At 51.2% G+C, this 27,932-nt stretch overlaps 1 protein-coding gene across 3 annotated transcripts; it reads right to left on the bottom strand.

The window, feature by feature from the left end:
* Positions 1-338: 338 nt before the first annotated feature.
* On the bottom strand, positions 339-27,508 carry si:ch211-212o1.2 (uncharacterized protein LOC492735 homolog). 3 transcript variants are annotated; one of them, XM_035419550.1, is made up of 7 exons: positions 27,409-27,508; positions 26,658-26,843; positions 13,758-13,877; positions 13,234-13,325; positions 8,141-8,285; positions 6,135-6,347; positions 339-2,251 (listed from the first exon to the last, which is right to left on the bottom strand). In XM_035419550.1, exons 1-7 carry the CDS (start codon positions 27,413-27,415, stop codon positions 2,130-2,132), a joined length of 885 nt encoding a protein of 294 aa, XP_035275441.1. In that variant the 5' UTR covers positions 27,416-27,508; the 3' UTR covers positions 339-2,129. The 3 variants fall into 3 exon arrangements, with proteins under 3 accessions (XP_035275441.1, XP_035275443.1, XP_035275442.1); XM_035419551.1 differs by lacking the exon at positions 339-2,251 and adding an exon at positions 5,828-5,885 and having other exon boundaries at positions 6,074-6,347; XM_035419552.1 differs by lacking the exon at positions 27,409-27,508 and having other exon boundaries at positions 26,658-27,292.
* Between the last annotated feature and the right edge of the window lie 424 nt (positions 27,509-27,932).

Raw genomic sequence — 27,932 nt, forward strand, 5'->3', positions numbered from 1 at the left:
CCAACCACTGGCTCACACACTCAACGAACAAGAGACCTCCGGCAAAAGGCAGGTGTATGTTTTATGTACAGCCACAAGAGGGAGCTCTTCAGTCATCTTTAACCATCCATCTACGCATTCGGAAAGTGAGATTTTAAACGGCTTAGTGTGATCCAAAAACCTGCCCAACTGTCAAGACTTAAATTCATCCTTGCACGCACGCACACCGAAATACACATAAGTACATACAACATAGAAGTGCACTGTACGATGCACAAAAAAGTAATTACAAATATTTTTAAAAGTGTATTTGACCTGGTCAAATCAATTTCTATGGAAAGCAGAAAAATATGGAAACGTTCAGTTTAAAACATCTTTAATAAAGCATACAATCAACAAAACATTTATTTAAGGCAGACCAGCCAGGAAATCAGAAAGGAGAAATCATTTTGCAGCTGGTCTTAAACAATCTCCAGAAACCGAAATAGAAAATTATAGACGAGATGCGGTTCTATAAACAAAAAGACTGAAAAACTTGAAACGGCGTGATATGTTAAAGCTGAATCCTAAACAGAGCCCAACAGTAATCAAAGAATTATTCGCCGTTGCCACTAAAGCGGAGTGTATAGGCGCCTGCATGCGCGCGTGTGTACACACATATCCGCATGTACATTTGCGTATGTTAGCATGTACGTGCATGCGCATAATGTAGGCGTGTTTTTATATGCGTCCATGGGGTTTGTACAAGTTCATGGTGTGTCGCTCGTCTATGCGCGTGTGTACATCTGTGCGCGCGAGTTAGCGTGTGTGTGTGTGTGTGTGTGCTTTAAGCAATAAAAACTGAGAAAGGCTGAAACACTTTTGCTCACTGGCTCTTGCTAATTTGTTCTGCCCTGCACACTCCGAGCAGTCCGTTAAAAAACAAAAACAAAAAAAGGAGACATGTTCTATTAAAGTCCTGGAAACTTTGAAAGCTTTCAGCAGAAAATAAATAACAAAAAACGGCTTAGTGGCTCTGGGGGTTCGTTCAGCCCTTTAAAGGTGTGCTGTGGGTGCGCGGGGTGCACGGACCGCAGACAGGAAAGCAAAAAGCCACGTAACACAAAAAAACGAGCCACACGGTAATTGCGGAGACAGGCGGCACCCGGTCCCCTCTCTACACCCGTCCGTCAAACGTGCCGGCGGTGACGAGACAACCGAGCCGCTCCGGCCGCGTGCAGGCGGGGAGGGAAGGGGGCGGGGCTGACGTGGGCCGACGCGTAGCGCCCCCCCCCCCCCCCGGCGAGAGACTCATCACTGCCGAGGGCAAGATCGCACTGGCGCGTCATCGTCTGTTTCTTCAGTGCGACTGAGAGGGCAAAAGAAAGTTAAACTGCTGATGTCCGCCCTCCCATTCAGGGGAATAGGAAAAACAGAGGGAGATTAATGCGCGAGCTGTGAGGAGACGCTATTCTCCCTTAGCTTCCGCACGTTTGAAGCCACACAGCTTTCCCCAGGTAGCCTAGCTGCGAGTCTCCTCGTGTTCTAGCGGCAGCAGCGACACATAACACACCACTGGTCAGGTGACAGAACAAGACAAGCCCACTGGACAGAAGACACAGTAAGACAACAAGCTCATTGGTTAGGTTTCTGAACAAGACATCAGCCAATTGGTGGGGTGACAGAGTAAGACAACAGCTCATAGGCAAGACAACATAAGACAAAAGCAGCTTATTGGTTATGAGCACCGTCAGCTGATGTGGGTGGGGGGGCAGCTAGGGTGGCACATTTTACATCAACACATTTCATTGCCCCTCAAACTCAACCTCATTTCCAAAAAAAAAGCTAACTTCCGAGACAGAGAATGAAAAAAAAAAAAAAAGAATCGAGACTGACGAAGAGAGTCTTGCATCGAACGAGGAGCTGGAGACTCTTTTCTCTTATAAAAGGCTGCGGCTGCAGAAGAAGGTACTGTGTGTTTGGCCGTTATCGGGAGGGTTGCCGTGGAAACGCGTCGGAGTGGGCGGGGCATGGGGCGCGTGTCCGTCTCACAGGCTCCCCCCTGTTTGCTGCTGTCTGAGATGGCAGGGCTGGCTCGGTGTGGAGGGCTGGGCGGGGCACGGGCACACGGAGGCGGGGCATGGGCGGGGCCTGTTGGGTCCTGACCCGCCTCAGTGGGTTTTCTTGGTCCAATTGAGGTCGTCGCTCCGGGGCTTCTGCCCCGTGACCCTTTCAATGAGCCACTCCATCCTCCTCCAGAACCCTAAACAGTCCAGGGGGTAATTCAGCCAACCTGGGGAACAGAGGGAGACAGTGAGGAGGAGAGGGATGAATATTCAGCTCAAACATCACAAACCAAAATACAGAATTTCACAGAGAATTTAAAAAAAAAATCTTTTACATTGCATTCCATCTTTACTCTGTCAATGAAGAGATGAAAAAAGAGAAGAGGATGAGAGAGGTTAGGGTTGGATGAGAAAAAGGGGGAAGAGAGCAGAAATAAGTGGATGAGAGAGAGGAAAAAGTGATTGTGATAAACAGATAGACAGAGGAGTTGATGAAGCTCATCAAGAAATCACAATAAGCCACAATGTACAATTACAGTGGCAACACAGTTGAAAATATTTACTAGGGATGTAAACTGTAAAAGTTCAAAGAAACTCTGTCAAAGAAAGAGAGAGAGAGAGTGGGAGAGAGAGAGACCTTTGATTCTCCTTTATTTAACAGTTAAAAGTGAACACACAATTCTTAGTTATCCAAAATAATCAAAGAGAAATAAATCAATAGAAAACAGAGAGAGAGAGAGAGAGATCGGTCATTTGACTGGTTACGGTGCTGAACAGTTAAAGAGATGCGACTGACATGTCACGGTGATGAAAGATGAAACGCAGGATCTGGTGAGGAGAAAGTGGTGAGGATAAACGGAGGACTGGAGAAAGAGTGCAGAGAGATGAAAGAGGTACAGTTAACAGGAAGATCGGAGAGATGGAGCAACGGGGGGTTGGGGGGGGGGGGGGGGCTCAGCGGGAACAGGGAGTCCAAAACAAGGGCACAAATCACAAGAGACGCGTACGTACGTGCACACACACGCACACACACACACACACACACACACACACACACACACATACACGCTACCCAGCAGCAATAAACACAGCACCTCCCCACAGCACCCTCTCCCAGGAGACAGACAGGAAAGCTGCCTTCACCTAGAGAGAAATGCATACATATTAACATACACACTGCACACTGTACACACACACACACACACACACACACACACACACACACGCTGCGTACATACCCCCAGATGAAAGGGGAGATACGCGTCTCACACAGGCCTGGGATATGAACAGACACAGGCTCCCACAAGGACTGTGTACCAAAGCCAGTTATACCTCACACACACACACACACACACACACACACACACACACGCGCACAAGCACACACATGCACACACACATACACACATGCATGTGCAAACAACACACACACACTCTTACACAAACGCACAAACACACACAAACACGCACACACTCACACACACAAAGCTGGAGAAATAGGGGCAAACACAGCAGAAACTAGGAGCCAAAACACAAAGGTACAAATCGCAGGAGACAGACACACACATGCAAGCAGGCACACTCGTACGCACACACACAGGGAACAGCCAAATACCCATCTCACACACACTCAACCCTGCAGACATGCTCAAACATGCGCATGTACGCACTGCATCCCCATCACGCACACTCACAACACACACAGTGCACACACACAAATAGTCACACCTGAAATTCTTATTGCATGCACACACACACACACACACGCACACACACACACACACGCGCACAGAGCTGCTCTCCGGGCCCCGTGGAGAGGAACGCGGCCCCGTCGCGCTGTCTGATTCCTGTTCTTTGTCCCGCTCCCGCCCCCCCCCCACCCCCCCACCCAGGCCCATTTGTTGGAGCAGACAGCAGGTTAGCATTAAATATACATGGAAGATTGTCAGCAACAAAGGCAGCCCCCCCCCCCCTCCCGACCCACCCCTCCCCAAACCCCCTACCCCTGGAGACCGAGGCAGGTTGGGGTACAGGGGAGGGTGGTGGAAGAACGGCGAGAACGCGGTCCCTAACACTTAACACATCCCCCCCCCCACCCTTCATCTCATCAGCCATACAGACTGAGGTTAGGGACTGTGGGGGAAAATGGAACCCCCACACATCTGTCCTCTACGGAGGGACCAGGTGACGCACACACACACACACACACTCACACACACTCACACACACACACACACACACACACACACACACACAAAAGCGCTCACTAACAGTTCCTTAGACACGGAGCGTGGTGAACGTTTTCCCGCCCCTACAGAGAAGAGAAGCCCCTCCCACTTTCTGCCCATATGGAGGTCATTGACATAACAGTGCCCACATTGGGTGCAAAGCAGGGATCTAAAGAAAACAAAAAAAACACACTTCTCTGATTGGTCAGAAATGCTGAGCCAATCCAGCAGACCCAACTGTGGTGATATCACAGCCCGAGAATGACAGGGTTGGCTTTCGGTCAAAGTTATTATGACATCATGGCATTTGAATGGATTGGAACAGATGTGTGCGCATCGAAAACTCAGTTCAGAGAGCCCTGAGTTCAAATTTAAATCCAAAATAAAAGCTGCTTTTTTTTGTCAGGGAGCTTATCACTGTGTATTTACACTAATCTCCCGCATCCCAGCACACAAAGCTTAACTTTGGGGGGGGGGGGGGGGGGGGACCTCCAGTAACCCTGCATGCCTTGGAATAATGAGACTACAGTGGTGCAGTGACACATCTTGCAATTGGGGGACAGAACCTTTGGCATCCCAGCAAGCTTTCGAGCACTGGTCTCAAACTCAGTGCCATGGAGGGCCGTGTGTATGCTGGTTCTTATTCCAGCCTCAGACCTTGATTATATAATTAGTTCAATAATTTGCTGAATTAGGGATGCAGGTTTGCACATAACGGTGACCCGACGTCTATGGTGGCCCGCATTGTCTAAATAAAAACCTGCTTATATTCTGTGCTTCAATGCAGTTAAAGGCATATGGCTGAATGAGAAACTGGACTCAATTAAGGCAGCATTAATTGGTTGGAATGAAAACCTGCATACACACGGCCCTCCATGGCAACGAGTTTGACACCACTGCTTCAGAGCATTGACCCTACAGTGACATACAAGCAGCTCTAGTGGGTAACACCTCCAGTGCCCCAGCATGCACTGTGGTATTGTGCCTGTTGTACGGCAGTTGTGGATCTAATGAATAGACCCCCTCCATGCCGGCATACAGTGCAGTGCAGCACCTGTACAGTATGCAGCAGTAGGTCTCACGAATGAAGACCTATCCCAGCATGCAATGCTGTACTATACCTGTGTTTATGCAGCAGTAGGTCTCACGAATGAAGACCTATCCCAGCATGCAATGCTGTACTATACCTGCGGTTATGCAGTAGTAGGTCTAATGGATGAAGACCTATCCCAGCATGCAGTGCTGTACCTGTGGTTCAGCAGTAGTAGGTCTCGTGGGGGACACCTATCCCAGCATGCAGTGCTGTACCTGTGGTTATGCGGTAGTAGGTCTCACAGATGAAGACCTATCCCAGCATGCAGTGCAGTGCTGTACCTGTGGTTATGCGGTAGTAGGTCTCACAGATGAAGACCTATCCCAGCATGCAGTGCAGTGCTGTACCTGTGGTTATGCAGTAGTAGGTCTCTTAGGGGGACACCTATCCCAGCATGCAGTGCTGTACCTGTGGTTATGCAGTAGTAGGTCTCGTGGGGAGACACCTATCCCAGCATGCAGTGCAGTGCTGTACCTGTGGTTATGTGGTAGTAGGTCTCACAGATGAAGACCTATCCCAGCATGCAGTGCAGTGCTGTACCTGTGGTTATGCGGTAGTAGGTCTCGTGCGGGGACACCTATCCCAGCATGCAGTGCTGTACCTGTGGTTATGCAGTAGTAGGTCTCACAGATGAAGACCTATCCCAGCATGCAGTGCAGTGCTAAACCTGTGTTTATGCAGTAGTAGGTCTCACAGATGAAGACCTATCCCAGCATGCAATGCTGTACCTGTGGTTATGCAGTAGTAGGTCTTGTGGGGGGACACCTATCCCAGCATGCAGTGCTGTACCTGTGGTTATGCAGTAGTAGGTCTCGTGCGGGGAGACGTGGTGGATTCGGTGGTGTTTACGGGGCAGGACCACGTGGCAGTCTTGCAGCATGGTCACCCACAGCGGCAGGCCGAAGTAGGAGTGAGACCACTTGTGGATCTGGTTGGTCATGGTGACGAAGACCGCCAGAGCGAAGACGAAGCACTCCCAAGGGTAGGACTCCGCAAGGGCATCTGGGAAATTGGAGACAAAAAGGAGTGAGAGACAGACAGTGCCAGAGAGAAATGCAAGGATATGCAGAGAGAAAAAACTAAAATTAACTGACAAAAGAAAAAGGGAGAACACTCCTTTATATCACAGGTACATTATGAACCTTTGAATTTGAAGGTCTGTAGTGATGCAGTACCAACACTGTGGAGTCAGTACTGTGACACCGTACATCTTACTGTTATGTGGCATAACAGTAAGATGTACAGTGTCACAGTACTGACCCTTAGAAATATGGTAAATAACAGCTGTGAATACAATGATACAGCGCAGACACCATAAAGCTAAGTATATAACAGTAGAGTGTGCACTGAGGCAGTACTGACACTGGAGAGCTGGTACAGTAGAGTGTGCACTGAGGCAGTACTGACACTGGAGAGCCGGTACAGTAGAGTGTGCACTGAGGCAGTACTGACACCATAAAGCTGAGTATATAACAGTAGAGTTTGCAATGAGGCAGTACTGACACTGGAGAGCTGGTACAGTAGAGTGTGCACTGAGGCAGTACTGACACCATAAAGCTGAGTATATAACATTAGAGTTTGCAATGAGGCAGTACTGACACTGGAGAGCTGGTACAGTAGTGTGCGTACTGAGGCAGTACTGACACCATAAAGCTGAGTATATAACAGTAGAGTTTGCAATGAGACAGTACTGACACTGGAGAGCTGGTATAGAGCAGTAGGACAGTGGTGACGCAGTGCAGGATTCTCCACATTCTCAGGGTGTCCATTACTGAGCGCTGCAGGTCTGGGCTGTGATACGGGGCACAGTCCTCGAACCCCCGTGGGCTTGGGTTACCCCTCAGAGGAGGTAAGTTAATGACTGGGTGTGGATTACGGCATCGGTCCATCTGGAACACCCTGCTCACCCTCCCGCACGCCGCGCACATAACCCAAAAAGACTAGCGCCGCAAGGTTAGCGCCTGTCTGTCGCCCCCCTGGGTGACCTCTGACCTTACCTGGGCCCTGAGAAGAGATCAAAGTGTATCGCATATGCAGTCTCCCCGTCTAACTGATGGCCCACGCGCTTCCTCAATGGCAAGACGTTATTTCGTGAGAGCGTGTCCTAGCAAATGTGTGTCTGTGTGTGTGTGTGTGTGTGTGTTAGTGAGAGGGCGTGTGTATGTGTGTGTGTGAGAAAGAGAGAGAGAGAGAGAGAGAGAGAGTGTGTGTATACATAGTGATCTTGGTGTAGCCTGTGTATACGTGTCTGTGGGTGTGTGTGTCTTTGTCTGTGTAGGGACCCCGGTGTTGTCAGTGTATGTGTGTGTGTGTGTGTGTGTGTGTGTGTCTGTGCGAGTGCGTGCGCGTATGGTGTGTGGTGTGTGTGAGCGTGTGTGTGCGTGTGTCTGTGCGAGTGCGTGTGTATGGTGTGTGGTGTGTGTGAGCGTGTGCGCATGCGTATGGTGTGTGGAGTCTGTGTGTGCACGTGCGTAGCGACTCCAGCACTGGCAGCGTGTTTGTGTGTGGTGAGTGTATGCGGTGTGTGAGGTGAGTGTGTGCGGTGTGTGAGGTGAGTGTGTGCGGTGTGTGAGGTGTGTGTCTGTGCGAGTGTGTGTGCGCGCGTAGCGACTCCAGCCCTGGCAGCGTGTTTGTGTGTGGTGAGTGTGTGCGGTGTGTGAGGTGTGTGTCTGTGCGAGTGTGTGTGTGCGTGTAGCGACTCCAGCACTGGCAGCGTGTTTGTGTGTGGTGAGTGTGTGCGGTGTGTGGCAGCGTGTGTTCAGGGCTCCTCCGTGGCCCGGCCCGTGCCCTCTGACCTGGCGAGTGGGACAGGAATTTGTAGGCCATGCGCGCCAGGGGCAGGATGGTGATCATGCAGTTGTCCCCGTTGGTCTCGATGAAATCGTGGCGCGTGATGGCGGTCGGGTCGATGTGGTGCTCCCGGAAGGGCCGAATAAACGCCTGAGCGGGGGAGGGAGGGAGGGAGGGAGAGGGGGAGAGGAGGAGAACGACGAGCGGAGGGAGGGAAAGGGAGGGAGACGGGGAAGAGAAAGAGGAGCGTTAGCGGGAGTTGCGGGGGAGCGCATTTTCATACTGTTTTTCCATTTGCGGAGCGAAGCGGGCTCGGCGGTTCGTATGCTAAGCATCGATCCCTGAGAGCGAGCGTCGTTTCCCCACGAGCGTCCCGCCGGAGCTGTGTACTCATTTCGGAATTAAGGCAATTTTCAGAGGCGGGGAAGGCGGCGGGCCCGGAGGCCGCGGGACGACAGAAGCGGACACGCCCGGCTAGCGCGCGACGCCGCCGCGAAGCTGCGCCGGAACATTGTGTTTCGCGTCTCTCTCCGGACGAGGAGGGGGCGAGGGGGCGAGGGGGCAGGCGGGAGGGACGCGATACGCCAGATACGGCGGCTTAACCGCCGCCTCACGTCCGGCCAATAAAACGCGCGGAGACGAGCGGGCGCCGGCGCGGCCGGCTCGGCGATAAACGGAGCTGCGGATAAGCCGTCGCCGTGACGACGGCGGCGGCCCAGCGCTTGGGAGGCGGGACGCCCCGCCGGCGGACCGCGGGTCTCCGTGAAGCGAAAAGCGGACGGGGGGGGGGAGGTCCGAGGACGCGCGCGAGAAAGCGAAAGAACATTGAAGAGCGGGGGCCAATTTATTTAGGCGAGCGGAGAGAGAGAGAGAGAGAGAAATAATGACGATTCGGGGCCCGGGATTACCATACGCGCGGCTTCTCAGCGACGGAAGGCCATTATCCACCGCTGGCGAGGCAGGGCGGGGCGGAGATCCCGACAATTATCGCTCTTCCTCCTCCTCCTCCTCCTCCTCCGGGCCGTCCGGCAGATTAAAAGACTTCCACCACCTCGCTAATCCCACACCGCTTAACCTCCGCCCCCGTCCCTCCTACGCAAATCGGGGGTCCTGTGTCTCTCCCATCGCCTGGCAACACCCTCCTCCTCCTCCTCCTCCTCCTCCTCCTCACCAGCCTAGCTCTCCCCCCCCCCCTGCTCATCCAAGGAATTTTTGACAAGAGCAGCCATCAAAGATCCCTTTTGATTCGCGCGAGGGCGTCTAATCACCGTCATTACGGATTCTCCCACAAGTCCCGGCTTCCTGTCGGAGACGCTAGCGCTAATGACGACGCTAACCGCCGCCTTTAATCTCCCAGAAATCCCTACTAAACGGCCAAAACTCTCGCCCACGCCCCTCTCTAAACCTCTCGCCCCCCCCCTCCTCCTGCCCCCTGAATACTTCTGAAGCCCCCGCTCGCTCGCCGGCTCGAAGGGGAGGCGGCTGTAATTACTGACCGGGGTTGGGGGGGGGGGGGGGTGGCCTATCCCAGACCAGCGAGCTGAGGGAGGTCAGGCCTTCACAGCAGGGGTTCGAGAGAGGCATGCCGCAGCTGCCGAGCTCTGACTCTGGGGGTGGGCGCGCGGGGCGGGAGGGGGAAGGGAGGGGGGGCTCTGGCCGGACTGTTAATGGGGTGCAGCTGCTGGTTTCGGTCCCTCGCTTCTCCAGGGCCGCCTGGGACCACAGACTCTCCCCCCTCATAAACCAAGTCCAAAGATGCTCCCCTCATAAACCAAGCGCAGACCGCACAGATCTATTATGATGTCACAGTGTATAAATTACACTGTCCTAATCTGGACGCGTGCGGCTCCATTCCTGGAGGGCAGGTGTGTGCACGGGTTTTTGTTCCAACCCAGGGTCTCGGCTTAAAAAATGCATTCACAGAGAATACATACATGTCTTCAGATGCAGCTCTAGCATAAAAAGAAGTGTGAATAAGTAAACAAGTTAGCTGATTAAATAATTAGGAACAGAACTTGGTACAAAATCCTGAAACGGATCCACCCGTGATGTGAACCCCTGCCCTAGCCTGTAAGTTGCATCTTCAGCTGGATTTGTCAGCCCAGAGGTAGCCGCAGAGATGCCCGTGGAACAGCAGGACCCCGAGCGAGTAACATTATGCCTGCGGCCCGAACTGAGATTCAAAGACCATAATCACTTCCGCGATTATAAAACATGAAGCGCATCCATCTTAGGCTGGCGGCCCGTAAAAGCAGTGAATTCACCACGTCTGTGTGTAACATCAGTAATCTATCATACTCCATTTTAAAGGCAGCGCTCCACTGTATGCGCACGACGCAAGACGCGATCTGTCTTACGTACAGCATCAAGAGTGGTGCTAAAGGCTGCCCCAAAAACCCAAAAAGGCTCGTAAGAACTGGAAATGCAGCACTAAAAGTAACAACAACAAAAAACAGTGCTAAAAAGAAACAATAAAATAATATTCGATGTGGTCACTTCTGGCACTACGATCCTTACTTCACTCTAGTGTTTCTTTTGCGCCTCTACATCATGAAACCTATGCACTTGTTGTACGTCGCTCTGGATAAGAGCGTCTGCTAAATGCCTATAATGTAATGTAATGTAATGTAATAATAATATAAAAAATAACAGCGGAGAACAAAATGAATTTAACAATACAATAATGTACTGAAAGATTTGAAACACTAAAGGTGTTGTTAAAGACCTGAGGTAAGGCACTCCATAAATATTCTGTAACATCCATATTTATACAGTAATAACGTTCACTAAAATACTCCACAGTAAAAGCATTACTTTGCTACACTGTAACAGTGTAAAAGCAATAGCCATCTTCACCATAGCAGCAGTGCTGTCTGTGAGTACAGCACACTGCCATAAAACTAGTGCTTGTACTTACTACACCTTGATACCAGAGCTTCCACACACAGTGCAGGGCTCCATACGCCGTGCAGCAAATTCAGCTCTGTACGGTGATGTGCTGCACTGTGAAAACAGTCGCGAAATGCTAAAAACAAGCCCCTGTAGTTCCAGCGCCGCTCCCTCTGCGGTAAAAACCGATACTCGTGCAATACTCGATACACCGTACCGCGCAGCTAAACCGTAAAACCTCTGCTCTTAATTACTGAGCCGGGCCCAGTCGCTCACTCAATCTTTTTATTTTGTTTTCTGGGGTCTGACGAAACAGTCGCGCGCTAAAGCGACGGAACGAAAATGTTTTTCGCCGTCGGTCGCCGTGGGGGTGGGGGTGGGGGTGGGGGTGGGGGAGCGGGCAGGCGCGGGCGCGTACGAAGCAGAGCCGAAGCAGTAATTGGCGGGAAAGGAGGCCGGGCGTGCGCTCCGCCCCGCCCCGCGTTAAATTGACACCCCTGCGGTAGAGGGACAAGTCCGCGTCCAGCAGGGCGGCGGCGTCCGCAGGGGGACTCTGTGCTTCGCTTTCAATCAGGAGCCAATTTAGCCCTGGGAACGCCAGGCGTGCCGACTCTTCAGCTCGTCGGACGCTTGAATTAAGCGCTCAGGCGTCGGAACACGCCGGAAAACCAACGGACGCCGCGCCCCTCCATGCCTGAAGTCCGCCGCTCCCGCGTCTTACCGCGCTGCTCGGAAAAACCCGCGCTCTGCCGACAGACCTGGGCCAAACACGCATTTGCTTTGGATTCAAATACTTTTCTGCGCTCTACTGATCTTGCCTGGCGTAATTGAGCCTGCCAGTATCACCGGAAGGCGGGGTTTGCACTTTTTGAGAGCATCTCATTGGTTCCGATACACCAGACAAGATCAGTAAAGCGTAGAAAGGTATTTGAATCCAAAACAAATGCGTATTTGACCCGGGTCTGTCAGCCAAACGGTAAAGGTGGTAACAACGTGACTCGATGAACTGTAACATACAGAATTAGCCCCGTTACCAAGGTATAGACAGTGACTGTATTTAGCCGTGAACCCGCTAGCCCCTCCCCAACCCCCAGCCCCCAGCCCCCAGCCCCCTCCCCAAAGTGTCCCAGTCAGCAAGGAGTATAAATACATACAGACAAATGACCCAGGAGAGCCCGGCTACCTGGCTGACAGAGCAAAGGGCCACAGAGGCTCCTTAATTGGGGTACGAGTGTGTGACCAGGTGCCGGGCGCACATTAATCCTACCCCCCATTCCATTGGGCAGCGAGTGCGTGTGTGTGTGTGTGTGTGTGTGGAGGGGGAGGGGGCGGGGGAGGGGGAGAGGGGGGTCCCCGTATAGAGAGGCGAGGGAGATCTCAGGGGGAGGGGCTGACATTTCGCTGTCACCAGTCACGGGGTGGAGGAGGGGGTCGGTGGGGAGTTAGGAGTTAGCGCGAGTCTCGGCGAGTTCAATTAAGCAGACACTAACGAGGCAGGCTAGCAGGTCTTCGTTAACAATATTAACGAGCCTGGCAGAGGTTGGGGCCTGCAGGGACCTCTGAGTCCAGCACTCAACTTGCGGGGGGTGTGGGGGGGGGGGGGGGGGGGGGTTGGGGGGGATGGGGGTGGTCAGCTGGGTTTGGGCAGGATCAGCTGGAGCTGATCAGATACTGATCTAGAGGGAATACCTTCAGGTGTGTGTGCACACGTACACAGATGCGCACACACGTGCACACACACAGACACACCAGTGTGTGCACAAGCTCACAACCTTCACCCAAACGGCGATGCATTTGTTCCTCCTTATAAATACACCTGGGCACATGAACCAATATGTTATAGTACTCGGAACACATCCAATAATAATGTCAGCTTCTGTTATTTAAAGCTGTCAATTTTGATTAGTAGCAAGTACAGTAATGTGGATCTCTGATCAGTGGTCATCACAGTAATGCTGATCTTTGATTAGCAGTAAACACATTAATGCTAATCTTTTCTCAGTAGTAAACACAGCAATGCTGATATCTGATCAGTGGTTAGCACAACAATGGTGATCTCTGATCAGTGGTCAGCACAGTAATGCTGATCTTTGCTTAGCAGCAAACAGGAATGCTGATCTCTGATCAGTGGCTAGCATGGTGAGGAAATCGATGGTGCTTAGAGGTGTTGCGGAGGGAGTTGCGTGTCACATCCTGCCACAGTGCTCACCTTTCCAAGAACAGGTATGTCCACAGAGCCCCAGGTGTCTGCAGCCCAGTGAACCATGCCAGAGGCAAAGTCTGCCGTCACAATCCCCGCAACTACCATAGAGAGAGGGGGAGACAGATTACACAAGCTAGCATACACAAACACCACACACACATATCTGCATTCTGTTCACATGTTTATTCAATGTTTGTTCTAATTCATGCTTTGGCAATATGTATATATGGACATCATGCCAATAAAGCTCATTTGACTTTGCATTTGAGAGAGAGAGAGAGAGAGAGAGATTCATTTAATCAGATCTGTTACCGTTACATATTGTTCACAATAATTTTACTAGTAATAAAATACGTGATATATCAGCACAACAAGATACGACACATTAACTAAACAACTATTTAAACGAAGCTGGATAGAACTAAACTGGATTACCAGTAAAGACTGAGCTGAAAGAGAGATAAAGCCAGAAAGGGCATACTTTATGAACAGAGAAAAGGAAATTTCAGGAAGAGCGTGCCGAAACTCACAGATGCCGAAGATGATTCTGTAGATGTGCACTGTGGAGAAATTGAGCAGCAGGAAGAGGAAGTTGACGCTGAAGAGAGAGAGGCAGAGAACCACGCTGACCCACTCCTGCAGGCGCTTGCCTGGGGAGAACACAGCGTCACATTAGCGGTGTGTACACAGTCCCTGCCACATCAGCAGGGTACATACAGCACAGTCACTTCCGTTACACCTCAAAACACATCAGTACAGGGCACAGTCCTTCCGTCACACACAACAACCCTACACACAGTCACTGCTGTCACGCTCAGTAACAGCACATCAGCAGGGTACATACAGCACAGTCACTTCCGTTACACCTCAAAACACATCAGTACTGGGCACACATAACAACACTGTCAACACTATACACAGTCACTGCTGTCGCGCTCAATAACACCACATCAGCAGTGACTGTGTTGACCGTTACGTGTAACAGGACTGTCCATGTCAGCAGGGCACAAACAGTCAGCGTCGTGTATATAGTCACACCATATCAGCACCGAATGCAGTCATGATGACACAGCCCTCATAAGCTCCCTCCACTGTAAAAAACACGTCTGTGAGCGCTCGTGCGTACGAGTGTGTGTGAGAGCACGCTCGGGTGCCAGTGGCCTTGCGCGCACCTGACCGCATGAGGTCGTGACAAGCGTGTACGTGTACGAGTATGCGAATGCGTAAGTGTGTGTGTGTGTGTGTGTGTGTGTGTGTGTCTCTGCAGCATCAGGGACAGTGCTGTAGTATAGTTAATGCAGGGAGTGTTACTGCAGGCTGGGGTCAGGAAGGGGGAGTGTACAGGGCTGTAAGTGTATGAGTATGTGAATGTGTAAGTGTGTGTGCGTGAGTGTGAGTGTGTGTGTGTGTGTGTGTGTGTGTGTGTGTGCGTGAGTGTGTGTGGAGTGGACAGGGCTGCAAGTGTACGAGTTTGTGAATGGGTAAGCGTGTGTGCGTGAGTGTGTGCGCGTGTGTGTGAGTGAGTGTGTGTGTGCGTGTGTGGAGTGGACAGGGCTGTAAGTGTACGAGTATGTGAATGTGTATGTGTGTGCGTGTGTGTGTGTGAGTGTGTGCATGAGTGTGTGTGTGTGTGTGTGTGAGTGTGTGTGTGTGTGTGTGAGTGTGTGAGTGTGTGTGTGTGTGTGTGTGTGTAGTGGACAGGGCTGTAGCCGCGCCGCTGGGCCCAAACGGTGGCTCTGCTGTAGGGGAGACGGGGACAAATGGCACCAATAAAGAGCGGCTGAATTATTCAGCGCCCTGCTCTTCCAGCTACCGCCACCAGCCCCTCCCTCTGAGAGCAGCCCTGACCGCCAACCCTGCCTCCTCTCTTCCTTTCATTCTCACTACCTCCCTCTCAGCCCCTTCGCTCCCTCCCTCTCTCCCTAACTCCATCCCTCTGAGACAAACCCTGAGCGTCAACCCTACCTTCCCTCTCACTTACCTTTCTTTCTCACTACCTCCCTCCCTCCTTCCCTCCCTCCCTGAGGCAAACCCTGAGCATCAGTCCTACCTTCCCTCTCACTTACCTTTCCATCTCTCCTCTCTTTCTTTCCCTCTACCCATCTCTCTACTTTCACATCATCTCCCTCTGTCCCCCCATCGTTCTCACTCCCTCACTTTGCTCTTTCATTCCCCTCCTCTCCTCTCTTCTCTCTCCGTTTCTCTCTCTCTCTCTCTCACTCCCCCTCTCGTCAGTGCTGAAGGTTAGCCTCCTGAAGCCTCAGGGCGGCTAACTCCTCCCACGCAGGGAGCCCAGGCCTGAGGCGCTGTCCGGTTAGCGTCCGCGGTCTGCATCGCCCCCCTGGCTGTGCTGAAGGACACTCAGCGCCCGGGCCGAGCCCACCCGAAACACAAACACCTGAGCAGACTACTGAGCGTGTGCAGCAGAGTCCATCCCCTCCCCACCCTACACCCCCCGCGCCTCATCTGATGGATGATGTCACTCGCACGCATCAGAGAGCTAAATGTCAGCTGTGGGGGAGGGGGCAGGGCTTGTTTGGGTGGGGTGGGGGGTGTCAGGGTGTCAGGTGAGTCGCGCAGGTGTCTGGTTAAGGCCAGCAGGAGCACAGAGCGGAGCGCGGGGAGGAAGCTGATTGGAGATACAATGGCGTCATCCTGCCTGACCTTCAGATGAGCCGGAAATTTGGGACTTTACGTTACTCAGAAACTCACACTAGCAGCGATGTCCCCCACCCGCCCAGTGACTCCTCCCCCCCAGCCCATTGTTTTCCCCACATACCTTCAGAAACTCACGACCCTACGTAAGATCATGTTGTCACCTGCTAACGTTTAATCTAGAATAGCGTCATGGAAACGCTGCGTGGGGGAGTGGTCTTTGTGCGTCGGCTGGATGCAGGAGGACAGAGCATGACGCTGAGCTCCCGGCTCTAGCCAGATCCACACACACGCACACACACACACGCACACACACACGCGCACGCACACACACACGCACACACACACACACACACTCACGCACACACACACGGACACACACACACACACGTGCGCGGGGTCGAGCGGCAGGGGCCGCTGTCAGGTGTCAGGTGATCGGTGACAGTCCTCCTCCCGCTCCCCAGCGAGGCGGGAAAACTAGGCCAGGCCTCGACAGAGCGAGCGCCGCGCCAAAAACGGTCCCCCTGTCCAGAGAGAGGACCAGAGCGGTGCGCTCATTAATACAACCCTGACAACAACACGTTCCCCTGAAAATCCCCCACCATCCCTCACTACCGGCACCAGCACACCCCCACCCCCCCCATCTCAGCATGCAGGCATGGGGAATTAACCTGGGGGAGGGACGGGGGGGGGGGGGGTGGTAGCGGGGAATGGGGGGGGTGCTAATAGACTGAAATTAATCAGCGGCTCCCAATTCGGCACAGAGGGACACTGTGAGCTCCAAAACGACACCCTGTGAATGCTAATGCCGCTACCCTAGCTCCCTCCCCACTTCTGTTTACCCCCTCACGCCATCTCCGAGCCAATCAAATCCCGTCCCGTCTCCGGGGGGGGGAGGGGGGAGGGAGGGGGGTGCAGCGACGCGCCAGCCACAGGCCACGGGCGTGGCTCCGGACCTTCTCGCGGTCGAGATAGGACACCGCTGAGCCAAAAAACGGACATCGCGCCACCGCACGGAATGTTCCGGATCCGCCCAAGGCGCCCAAGGACTGGGGGGGGGGGGGGGGAGGGGGGGTCAACGGCGAAGAACGCGGGGCCGTCCGGCCGATTTGAGCCCCGGTTCAGGAGGGAGCACGCGATACGCGAGGCGTGCTGTTTAGTTTAGTCTACCGCCAAATCATCTGTGAAGCGTTACCTGCCGCAAGATTCCAGGTCCTGCGTTTTCGGGCTGCCCCGTTTTGTGCCTTCAAAAAATCTCACGTCTGGTTTTGAAAAGTGAGGGGGTCGGCCACCGGGGGGCAGCGTTCTGAAGGCCCGTCGCTCTCTGCGGCCGCTGCGTTTTCCATCGCGGGGGTGTCGGCGGGACCTTGGCGTCGCGCGAGTTCGTACGCCCTCCTTCGCCAAACAAAGCCGTCCTTTCTCCTCACTCCTCTTCCCGTGTCATCCTGAACCAGCTTTTTGTTGTCCTTCTTTTGTGAGCCCCCCCCAACCCACCCCAAAAACGCAAAACCAACAAGAGACAATAAGGCTCCGGCTTCCAGATTTCTGATGTCCGAACACAGTGAGACTGCCAGCGCCGCAGAGACCTCAGACGGACGTTCGTACCCTTGGACTCTTGGGTATCGAACACAGGAATCCATTTTTTTTTTAAATCACCCAAAAAAAGAAACAAACAACACGCGTGCTGCTCTCATGATTTAGCATGGTGCGCCTTTTGTGTTCTTCCAAGAGTTTTAATGACAGAATGAGGGAAACGTGCCATAGGAGACTGCCACACGCGCACACACACACACACACACATGCACTACACACACACACACACACACACACACACACACACACACACACACACACGCATGCACACACACTTAAAGTCCCCTGGTCGGATCTCTGAAGGCCCATCTTCATGTGACGGCGGGTGTGGGGAGTGAGGGGGGCGGGGGGGGGGGGGGGGGGGGGGGCAGGAGGGAAAAGTGGGTCAAAGGCAGAAAAAGAGAAAGAGAGAGACAGACTGAACGAAAGAAATAAAGTGAGAGAGAGAAAGAGAATGAGGGAGAGGTGGAATTCCCCAGATTAGGCAAGACGGATCAGTCACAGTCCTTATTTCTTTTCATCCGCTCTCTGTGGAGGGCCCAACCTGGGACAGACGCACACACACACACACACACACGCGCACACACACACACACGCGTGCTTTAAGCGTGTGGCAGCTGCTCGGGACTTTACGCTCGACACGTGTGTCACAGACAGACACTGCTCCACACGGAGTGAGAAACTGTCACAGCTGGTGGATGTATAAATGTAAGCAAACAGACGCACACATATATACGCACGCACACATATACGCACACACACGCACGCACGCATGCACGCGCAGTGAGACATGCTCAAACACACGTGGGCTGTAGATGGGCACAGTGGCAAGGGCATCTGCTCCCCTGATCCTGTCCCAGCTGATGCAGTGTGCAGGTGTGTGTGTGTGTGTGTGTGTGTGTGTGTGCCCCATGCGTGAACGTTTGTGTGTGAGTGTCTCTGCAAGTGTGTTGTGTGTGTGTATGTATGAGTGTGGTACATATGTGTGCGTGCGTGAACGTGTATGCACAACCTTATGTGTGGGTGTGATGTGTGTGCTTGTGCCTGCTAGTGTGTCATGTGTGTTTGTGTATGTATGCACATGGTGTGGGTGTGTGCGCGTATACATATGCTTATGTGTGTGTGTAGTGTGTGTGTGTGGTACGTGAGTGTGTGTGTGTGTGCGTGCGTAGTGCGTGTGTGTGTGTGTGCGTGCGTAGTGCGTGTGTGTGTGTGTGTAGTGCGTGTGTGTGTGTGCGTGTGTGCGTGTAGTGTGTGTGTGTGTGTGCGTGCGTGCGTAGTGCGTGTGTGTGTGTGTAGTGCGTGTGTGTGTGTGTGTAGTGTGTACATGTTGTCTGTTTAAATGGTACCCCTCCAGGTCTGACTCTAATGAGGGCACAGATGACATAAGCAGTGACCCCTGAGACCTCAGATATGAGCAGGAGAAGACAGAGGAGCTGTTTCAAGGACAGAGCCCAGCTGACCGTGACTGAATGACTGGAGAGACTCGATAACTGACTGAAGAGACAGGCTGACTGTCAGACCGACTGACTGAAGGGCCAGGCTGACCGTCAGACCGACTGACTTCAGAAACAGGCCTACTGGAGACTGACTGACTGGAGACAGACTGACTGACTGCAGACTGATTTACTCACTGACTGACTCGCTGACTTGACAGACCCAGCTGATCTAGCCGTTCTGCAACTGCAGCGTAAGTGTACGGTGCTCTGAAATGGCAGCGGCGTGACACGCATCGGTCTCAGGACACGAGACTCGGCAAGACCTCCCCTCCTCCCACAGGGACCTAAGGCCGCCTCCACACAAGGGGGGGAAAAAAAAATAAATAAATAAAAACTTGCGACACAAGTTGCGCTATATTTAGCCGAAGAGTCATACGCCAGACTCTTCACCTCCACCTGCAGTCAGAAGTTTCCAGAAGTCACCTGCGCTCTCCTCCGACAGCAAGAGAGAGAGGGGCCCATCAAACATTAATGGCAGACTGCGAGGTTCAACTTCTAATGTATTCCTGTACAATTGAAGAGCTCCACGGGGGATGGGGTACAGGGGACAGGGGAAGGGGGGGAGGGGGGACAGAAAGCTTCCGGAAGTTTCCCCATGGAACTCCTGTGCTCCACGTTCCCGGTTAAAACTCCGGCAAACTCCAAAGAGCAACCGGGAGGCAACCGGATCCCCCCAGCTACGCGCCGACAGATTCCTCTTCTTCCTCTTTCTCTCGTTCTCTCCCTCCACTTTTCATTTTTTGCTGACTGCAGATTTTGGAGGGGCTGTCCTGGGGTCGAGCCCCGGAGCCCAGGTGCTGACCCGATGACCCCCCCGCCCCCCTCTCTGAGCTCTGACGGACTAGTGCGCTGACAGCAAAGGCCTCAATAATTAACAGGAGCGCGGAAGGGGACAGAAGACTTCACCTCTGTCCTGTCACGTACGCCGGGCGAGGAGCCGGGCCAGGAGCCGGCCGCGGCGCTGTGGCATCGGGGTATCGGGTTCCACGCGGCTCACCGGCTGCCAGCGGCCGCGGCGTTCGGTTCTCTACCGAAAGCCAAAGGCATCCGTCTTTTAGTGCCGTATACCTGCACTGTGAGGTCTGCTCTGTAACCTATACCACAGGCACAGGGCCCCACACACACACACACACGGACAAGAACGCACACACACACACACACACACACACACACACACACACGGACATGAACGCACACACACACACACACACGGACATGAACGCACACACACACACACACACGGACATGAACGCACACACACACACACACACACACGGACATGAACGCACGCACGCACACACACACACACGGACACGAACGCACACACACAACCACACACACGCACAGACATTAACAAACGCACGCACACACACACACACACACACACACACACACACATGACTCAGCCAGTCTGACTACGGTCACACAACACATACCCCCTGGGTTGTTCCATTAAAGCACACAGGAGACTATAACCGTTCTGACTCACACCAGGAAGTGACATCACCATGTGACAAAAGCCAGCACCGCACCCACAGCAAGAGACAGACCGCAGAACCAAAAGGGCTTTATGAAGCACTTCCAAAGAACTTCTGTGTGGAAGTGGAGACATTTCAGTTCACAGTTCGAGACGAGAATATGTTTGAAAAGAGAGTAGCCAACGTGTGGTATACTCTGCCAAGCCCCTGTGGGTACACAAGTCCAGGATGTACCGGATGTAGTTCTGGACACACGGGTACACAGGGAGCCTAGGTGGACTGAATGCTCTGATCGTGTCATTATGCATTATCACACGCCTAACATTTACAGTACATAATAAAACACCGCTCGACCTGTCCACACTCCAGTCGCGTGTCGACAGAAATAAATATTTGCCGTTCAGAAATAGAAGCGGTGCTTCCTCCAGCCCGCATGTTGCGCGCAGTCGTACCACAAAAGGAAGCGACGCGGTCTGGGGCAGCGGGCGCGACCTTGCGCTCATCTCCGAGGAAAGACGCAGGTTCCGCCCGGTGGGGGGCGGAGCCTCCCGAACGCCCGCAGCGTTCCCCTGTCGAGTTCCCCTCCCGCTAGCCTTACGGCTTCCTGTCCGAGGAGCTTCCACGCGCGCGGTCCTGCACGCGACTCGTTCCTCATCGACCGGACGCTCGGATATTGATTCGGACACGTAGCCACATCCGTAAAGGATCCACGCTCCGTGTTGTTTGTCTAATTCGAGGCCAAAGGTCTGGGCAAATCCCCTTTATCAGTGACGTGGTGTTATCTGCTGATGGGAAAACGTGTACACTCAATCTGTGCTAGGTGTACACATTGGCAATGGAGTGCAAATCACAGCCTCTATTTTTAGTAGGCTGTTGACCTAAGCTAAGCCATGACAGAAAATTCAAAAAGATCTCCTGTTTAAAATAGATATTTCGATACACGTTGAAGTTTAGATTAGAATATATTTTTATGAATGCTGTTTTAGACTGCCGGTTGGTACACAGGTGACGGATTGATTATAAACTCCTCAAAAAAAGTTTGGAAATTTGTGTTTGGTCGATTATATCTCTGTTGTCACTGTATTATTAGCATTGTACGTAATATCATTTGAAAGCCTGTTCATTTCTCTTTACAATGATGCCCCATTTGTAGGATCATGCATTTGTGAGATGAGCAGCACAGCTGATTATGTGGGTGGGAACCCAAGTGAAATGTGGCAAATTTCCCTGCCAATGTCAAACAGTGTATTCTCCTGTTGGTATCTCTATTGTTTTGAGTTGTTTGAGTGGTTGCTGTGGGATGGCATTCCATTCCTCAACCAGGATTCCTCGCAGGTCAGCCAGCGTGGTTGAATGGAATGGCCTGCCAACAGCCCAGACCTCAACCCAACTGAACACTTGTGGGATCAGCTCAGGCCTGCTGTACGTGCTAGAGTGACCAGCGCAACCACGTTGGCTGACCTGCGACGAATCCTGGTTGAGGAATGGAATGCCATCCCACAGCAATGCGTGACCAGGCTGGTGACCAGCATGAGGAGGAGGTGCCAGGCTGTTGTGCCTGCGTATGGTTCTTCCACCCGCTACTGCGGCTCCTGACTGTTTGTTCAATGAATAAAGCGTAAAATTACCAATATGTCTTGTTTGTTCCTTGTTACTGATAGAGAGTTCAAGCATCCAATCCCCCAAACAACTCAAAACAACAGAGTCAATACCAACAGGAGAATACACTGTTTGACATTGGCAGGGAAATTTGGCACATTTCACTTGGGATCCCACCCACATAATCAGCTGTGCTGCTCATCCCACAAATGCATGATCCTTACATGCATTTTAAAGGGAAATGAACAGGCTTTCCAATGATATAAGATACAATGCTAACAATACTGTAACAACAGAGATATGATCGACCAAACACAAATTTCCAAACTTTTTTTTGAGGAGTTTAGTATGTGCGCCTGTTCATTCTTGTCTGTCTGGCTGGAGTCCTGGAACGCAAGTTCTGGAACGCAGGATTTGGAATCAAAGTCCTTGAATGTGAGCGAGGTCTGAAATGCAAGTCCTGGAATACAGCATACAGAATGTAAGCCCTAGAATGGGAATGAGACCTGGAATGTAGGTTATAGGACATACTCCTCTGCTGCAGTGTGACTGACTGACTGACTGACTGACTGACTGACTGACTGACTGACTGGAGTGTGGTGGGATGGCATAGTACCCAAATCGCTGAAAGTCAATGTCTGCAAATGCTGATTCACAGCCATGAAACCCGGACAGACAGGGAATCTATATATAGCAGTGTAACAGGAGCCAGGCAGCCACACACATACGCACACACGCACACACACACGCACACACACACACACACACACAACCACTCACGCACGCACAACATGCATACACACTCTCACAGGCACAAACGCAGACATGCACAACACACACACATACAAACGCAAACACTCACACACAAACACATACGCGTGCACTCACGCACACACAAAATTACCGTATCATGCAACTATAATGTATTCGCCAAGCAAACACTCTTCTGCAGTGAATCTGAAATCTTCCTTAATCTATGTATAAGAAGTCCACGGCAGGGCATGCTAATACACTCTAAGCCTATCAACAGGTGCCCCTGCGATCCGACCAACACGCGGCTCAAAATAATCAGGAAGGGAGGGAGAAGGGCCCGTCCCGGCGGCCCGCCGGCCGTCCGGCCGATCCGTGAGGCGGGGCGGAGCGGGGAGGCGGGCAGCGGCGCGTGGCGCGCGGGCATATGGCGGAGAGAGCGGGTCCAGCTGTTCGCTCGCCCCCGGGTCACCGTAATGAGCCTTAAGACCAAAGCCTAATCAATCCCATCTCAGCCTTAAGCCCCCCCCAATACGCCCCCCCGCCCGCCCGCAGGCACGCAAACGTGCGGCTCAGTCGCGGCCACCGCCGCCCGCTCGCACTCACGGTCGCGTGCCCCAAACACGCGCACCCGCTTTCCCTCCCCACACGCACGCGCACACACGCGCACACACACGCAATCGACCCCGTAGTGCAGCATATACTATCTCTCCGACAGAACTGCGATCCGCCACACCCTACATTCGAGTACAACTGTAATCCACCCCTGTCACACAGTGCACCACGTCTCAGACTTCTGGGAGAGTGACATCAGAGGTGACAGGCCTGAAGATCGTGCTTCGTCCCACGCGCAGGCGTGACAGCCGTGACAACGGGCGAGCGGGTTGGGGAGCGTAGTCACTACAGCGGGAGGTCTGGTGGTATCAGTCTCGCAACATGACAGACTTGCGCGTCCAACTGTACGTGACAGACCGAGCTCTCAAACCCAGCTAAAAAGCCAGGCTGTCCGCTGACACCACCGCTCTGAAATGTGAACAGGAAGTACAGGGATATTCAAATACGGACTTTGGGGGGGGTCAGCAGTACTGCTGCCTTTCATTCCTCCCCTCTTATCAGGGGCCGATTTAAACCTGACGCACCTGATTATAACACCCGGCCAATCAGTGACGTTTTTGGACGATGGACTGTCAGGCAGAAGAGAAAACCAGCAGTACTGCTGACCTTGAGGGTCAGATTTGAGTTTCTTTGCCCTAGCGTGTGCTGATGACAATTAATCAATCAATAAATCAGGCTATGGCTGATGGAACAAAGGACCACGATGGAAATAAGTCCAGGACCTTTTCGTGTTATCCTTGACAATTTCTTCACATGCAAGTCTTTTGATACATGCGTTTTCATTTTGTCAAATAAACTAAACTGAACTAAAAGGCGCACACACCACATCTCAACCCGTCCCATAACCTCTAGAAATAGCTCACAGTGCAGCTGCAACTCAACGTCAATGGGCAAAGTTCTGATCCCACCACGCACTCATTTTATCTGGCTGTGCGTGTGAGTGTGTGTGTGTGCGTGTGTGTGAGTGTGTGCGTGTGTGTGTGTGTGTGCGTGTGTGTGAGTGTGTGCGTGTGTGTGCACGTGTGAGTGTGTGTGTGTCTGTGTGTGTGTGAGTGTGTGTGTGTCTGTGTGTGTGTGCGTGTGTGAGTGTGCGTGCACATGTGGTGAAGGGCTCAGCAGCATACAGAATGGACAGCGGTTAGTCTAACACCCTGCAATCCAGCGGGCAGACTGAAAACTCCAGCCTATCTCAAATTTCCCATTAAGATGAAAACGCATTACTAGATTAACTTATTAATGCGTAATCCACCCACCCTTCTGCTACGCTCTCCGTAAGAGCAATTAGCGCAGGGTGAACAGCAGCAGCATATGTGCTTGATATAGCCTACTGAGTAGGTTACCTGGCAATGCAGACAAACAAACACAACATACACACAGACCATTACACGGGTGTTTAAAAAAAATTGTTCTGGTTACCATAGACTTCCACAACACAGTCAGACAGAAGGAACGTAACACGACTACACAGTTCAAATGTCCTTTCAGTTTTGGATATTGCCTCTTTGGGTTGTTTTGTATGTCAAAGCTTACCCCTAAGGTCCACGGAATATAGTAAAAAAATAAATAAAACAAGATAAAAGAAAAAGAGTTGAGTGGCCTGTTTAGCCCAAGAGGTGGAACAAAATCAATTCTGTAATGTGCATTTGAGCTTTGTTTCTCTCTCATAGTAAAGAGTAATATCATTGGGTCATATCCTAGCAGGGCAGACCGGTTTCTGTTTTTGTGAATTGTCATATTTCTGACAATTCTCACAAATTCCTGGTTAAGCACATGCACTACTTTTTTTAAAAAGCACTAAGCCTGCTAGTGACTGGACCATGTGTCTATACGCACGCATGCTTGAATAACACCTTAGAAAGCACAGAAGTACAAACGCTTTGTTTTAACCACATTAAGGGCTGAAAATAATTGGAAAAAAGTGCTTTACATTTCCCCAAACTATGTTCTCGTACACCTGGGAGGACCAAAGTTCCCAGAATTACTTTCCATTTGAATTTCCCTATTCAAATGCCAACGAGGGCGAAAGCAGCAATGGAAACATCCGTGCCCAAGTGTTAGCGAAATATAGTCTGGGTTTTCAACAGGGGGTCTGCAGACCCCTGGGGGTCCTTGAAGGTACTGTATGGGTCATCTGCTGGCATGTGCACAGATAAAAAAATAAAACAATAAACCATATGGACAATTTCAGACACCTTAAGTCTCGTATTTAGTCCATTAGACCAAAACTATTCCTACCCAGACAAAATGTGTATGACTGTTCATTTCTGACGGAATCCAGTGGTCTTCTGGTACAGACTCGATATTCAACCCTCGTTAGCATTGCTGCAGTTCGCCATTTGAGTAACTTCAGTTGAGTTTGTAGCTACGAGTTACAGCTAAACTTTACTTCGCAGGTACTTCGTAGACTACGATTCATGACGACACCTTGTTATTTAACATCTATGGGCCCTTGCAATTCAGTTTGGGCGAAGAAACAAAAGATGCCTGTGCACTGAAAGGGATGCATTCCATAGCTGCCATGAACCCACCTTTCGCCCACGAACACGTTCATTTGAAAGTTGGCATGAAGTTTCATGCACGTATCGTGGTAACTTATATATACTAGCCGGTTTGACAGATGTTCACATTATGTACGTGCAATCTGATGCGTAAGCCAATGTCTGCGACGCTGCGGTCATTCAAGTTCTTTTTTAAAATTCAAATCTTCTCTCCAAAAAATCCAGAAATCGGCTACAAATAGTCAAATAGTTTAGATATTGAGCAGCAATGTATTCTATCAATAGCTTCTTTCGAACAGCCTATACCCAAAGTCAAGAATTGCATTATAAAAATTACGTCATAACTTTTCAGCTATGACATACGTTTGTGTGGAGTTTTCTTAAACAGTAATCAATTAGGCTACTGTCATCTTTGTTATTTTAACCCACTGAATGAAAGCGTGATTAGAATGGTAGTAGAACAGGTCCAATTCGCATGTTATCTTGTTTATCATTCTATTTTATTTTTTCCTGCGTTTAATATACTGTGAAGGGCGACGTCGTTGTTTTCAACAAGTTTTCTTGTGAAGTGTAATGGAACAAGGAGCAAATAGCGGTAGTCTGATTGTGTGTTTCAGGTGTGAATCCAGATGACAGTACGACAGACAGCAGCTAGCGTAACGTTAGTGTTTTATTATTATGTACAATTTACTGTTGATCATGTATCCCACCAATCTTATTAGCAATGTGGCTAGCTGTCTTACCAGGAGAGTACAACTCAGCGAGTTGGCGGGCCCCAGCGTGCTGTGGTCCCCAGCGAGGCGCAGTGCTGCGTGCGGCCGCTCCATGCTCATTCCCATTCGGATCCTCTTCAGCCATAGACCGCTGTTCGATCTCCGTCTCCGAAAGCAGTGCCGCCGCCATCCTCTCGTTGTTTCTTCTTGTTTCAGCTAAGATGCATATATGGTGATGACCCTTTTAAAGCAAAATCAATAAACGAAGGTAGCCAAGTAATATTTCATGAATAGGGCGCCAGCCCTCTCGACTGATCTTCAATAACCAACTAGCTCGCTAGCTAACGGGCTTATTGCTTGGTTGTGAGCGATTCATAGGCACACCCGGAACTACACCGTCAAAGTGCCTCATCTAAGACATGAAAACAATAGCTACAATGCGGGGTTCGATTCCCTGAACTGGCACAATTAACCGTTATAGCTATAAAAACCACCCATATGTTTCTCAGGACTGGGGCAGGGACTTAACTCGTTGGAACCAGGCCCACTTATCTGACTAGTAATATCAAACTTTCGGTCTCCTTCGCTTGACAGCACAGCTGGTCCGAAGGGAATGTCTGAAGATTCAGTTGTACAAAGTGAGTAGCAAACACGACTCAAGCTGACATTCAGGATATAGCTAGAACACACAACCTGAGAGCTTGCTAGATGAGATACGAACGGATACATCGAATACACTAAAAGCTGTAATATACATAATATAATTTTAGATTGCAATGACCTGCCATATGTGCGACTACCGTTCTGGTTTCAGAAAGTCATCTTTCACCTTCCACCACTACACAGATTCACAAGTAAAATTGCGAAGATCCCTTGACTCACCGCACCACGCGTTCCTATCTTACTGCGCAGTCGCAACGTGGATGGAACAGAGTATATTGTCACGTGTTAACTCAACAAATGTTTATCGCGCCTAGTATCAATAGGGTTACAGGTAGAATTTCCAGAGGCTTGTAGATGTAACACACATGCAGATATCTCACAGTTTTTTTTCCCCTTTGGCGACTCAGGTAAGGCAGCAATTTAAGCGATTTAGGCAAGCCAAATACAAAGCTGCTTTTAGGCTATCAGTTTCCTTTATTCGAAACGTCCTTGCATATCAGTCCAGTCTAACATGGATTATTATTATTATTATTATTATTATTATTATTATTATTACATATTTGAATTTTAATTTACTCCTCTTTATTCCAACTTGTAAACAGAAGTAAAAAGGTCTTAAATGCAATAATAACAATAATAATA

The sequence above is a fragment of the Anguilla anguilla genome, chromosome 5 (assembly GCF_013347855.1).
Source record: "Anguilla anguilla isolate fAngAng1 chromosome 5, fAngAng1.pri, whole genome shotgun sequence".
Classification (NCBI taxonomy): domain Eukaryota; kingdom Metazoa; phylum Chordata; class Actinopteri; order Anguilliformes; family Anguillidae; genus Anguilla; species Anguilla anguilla.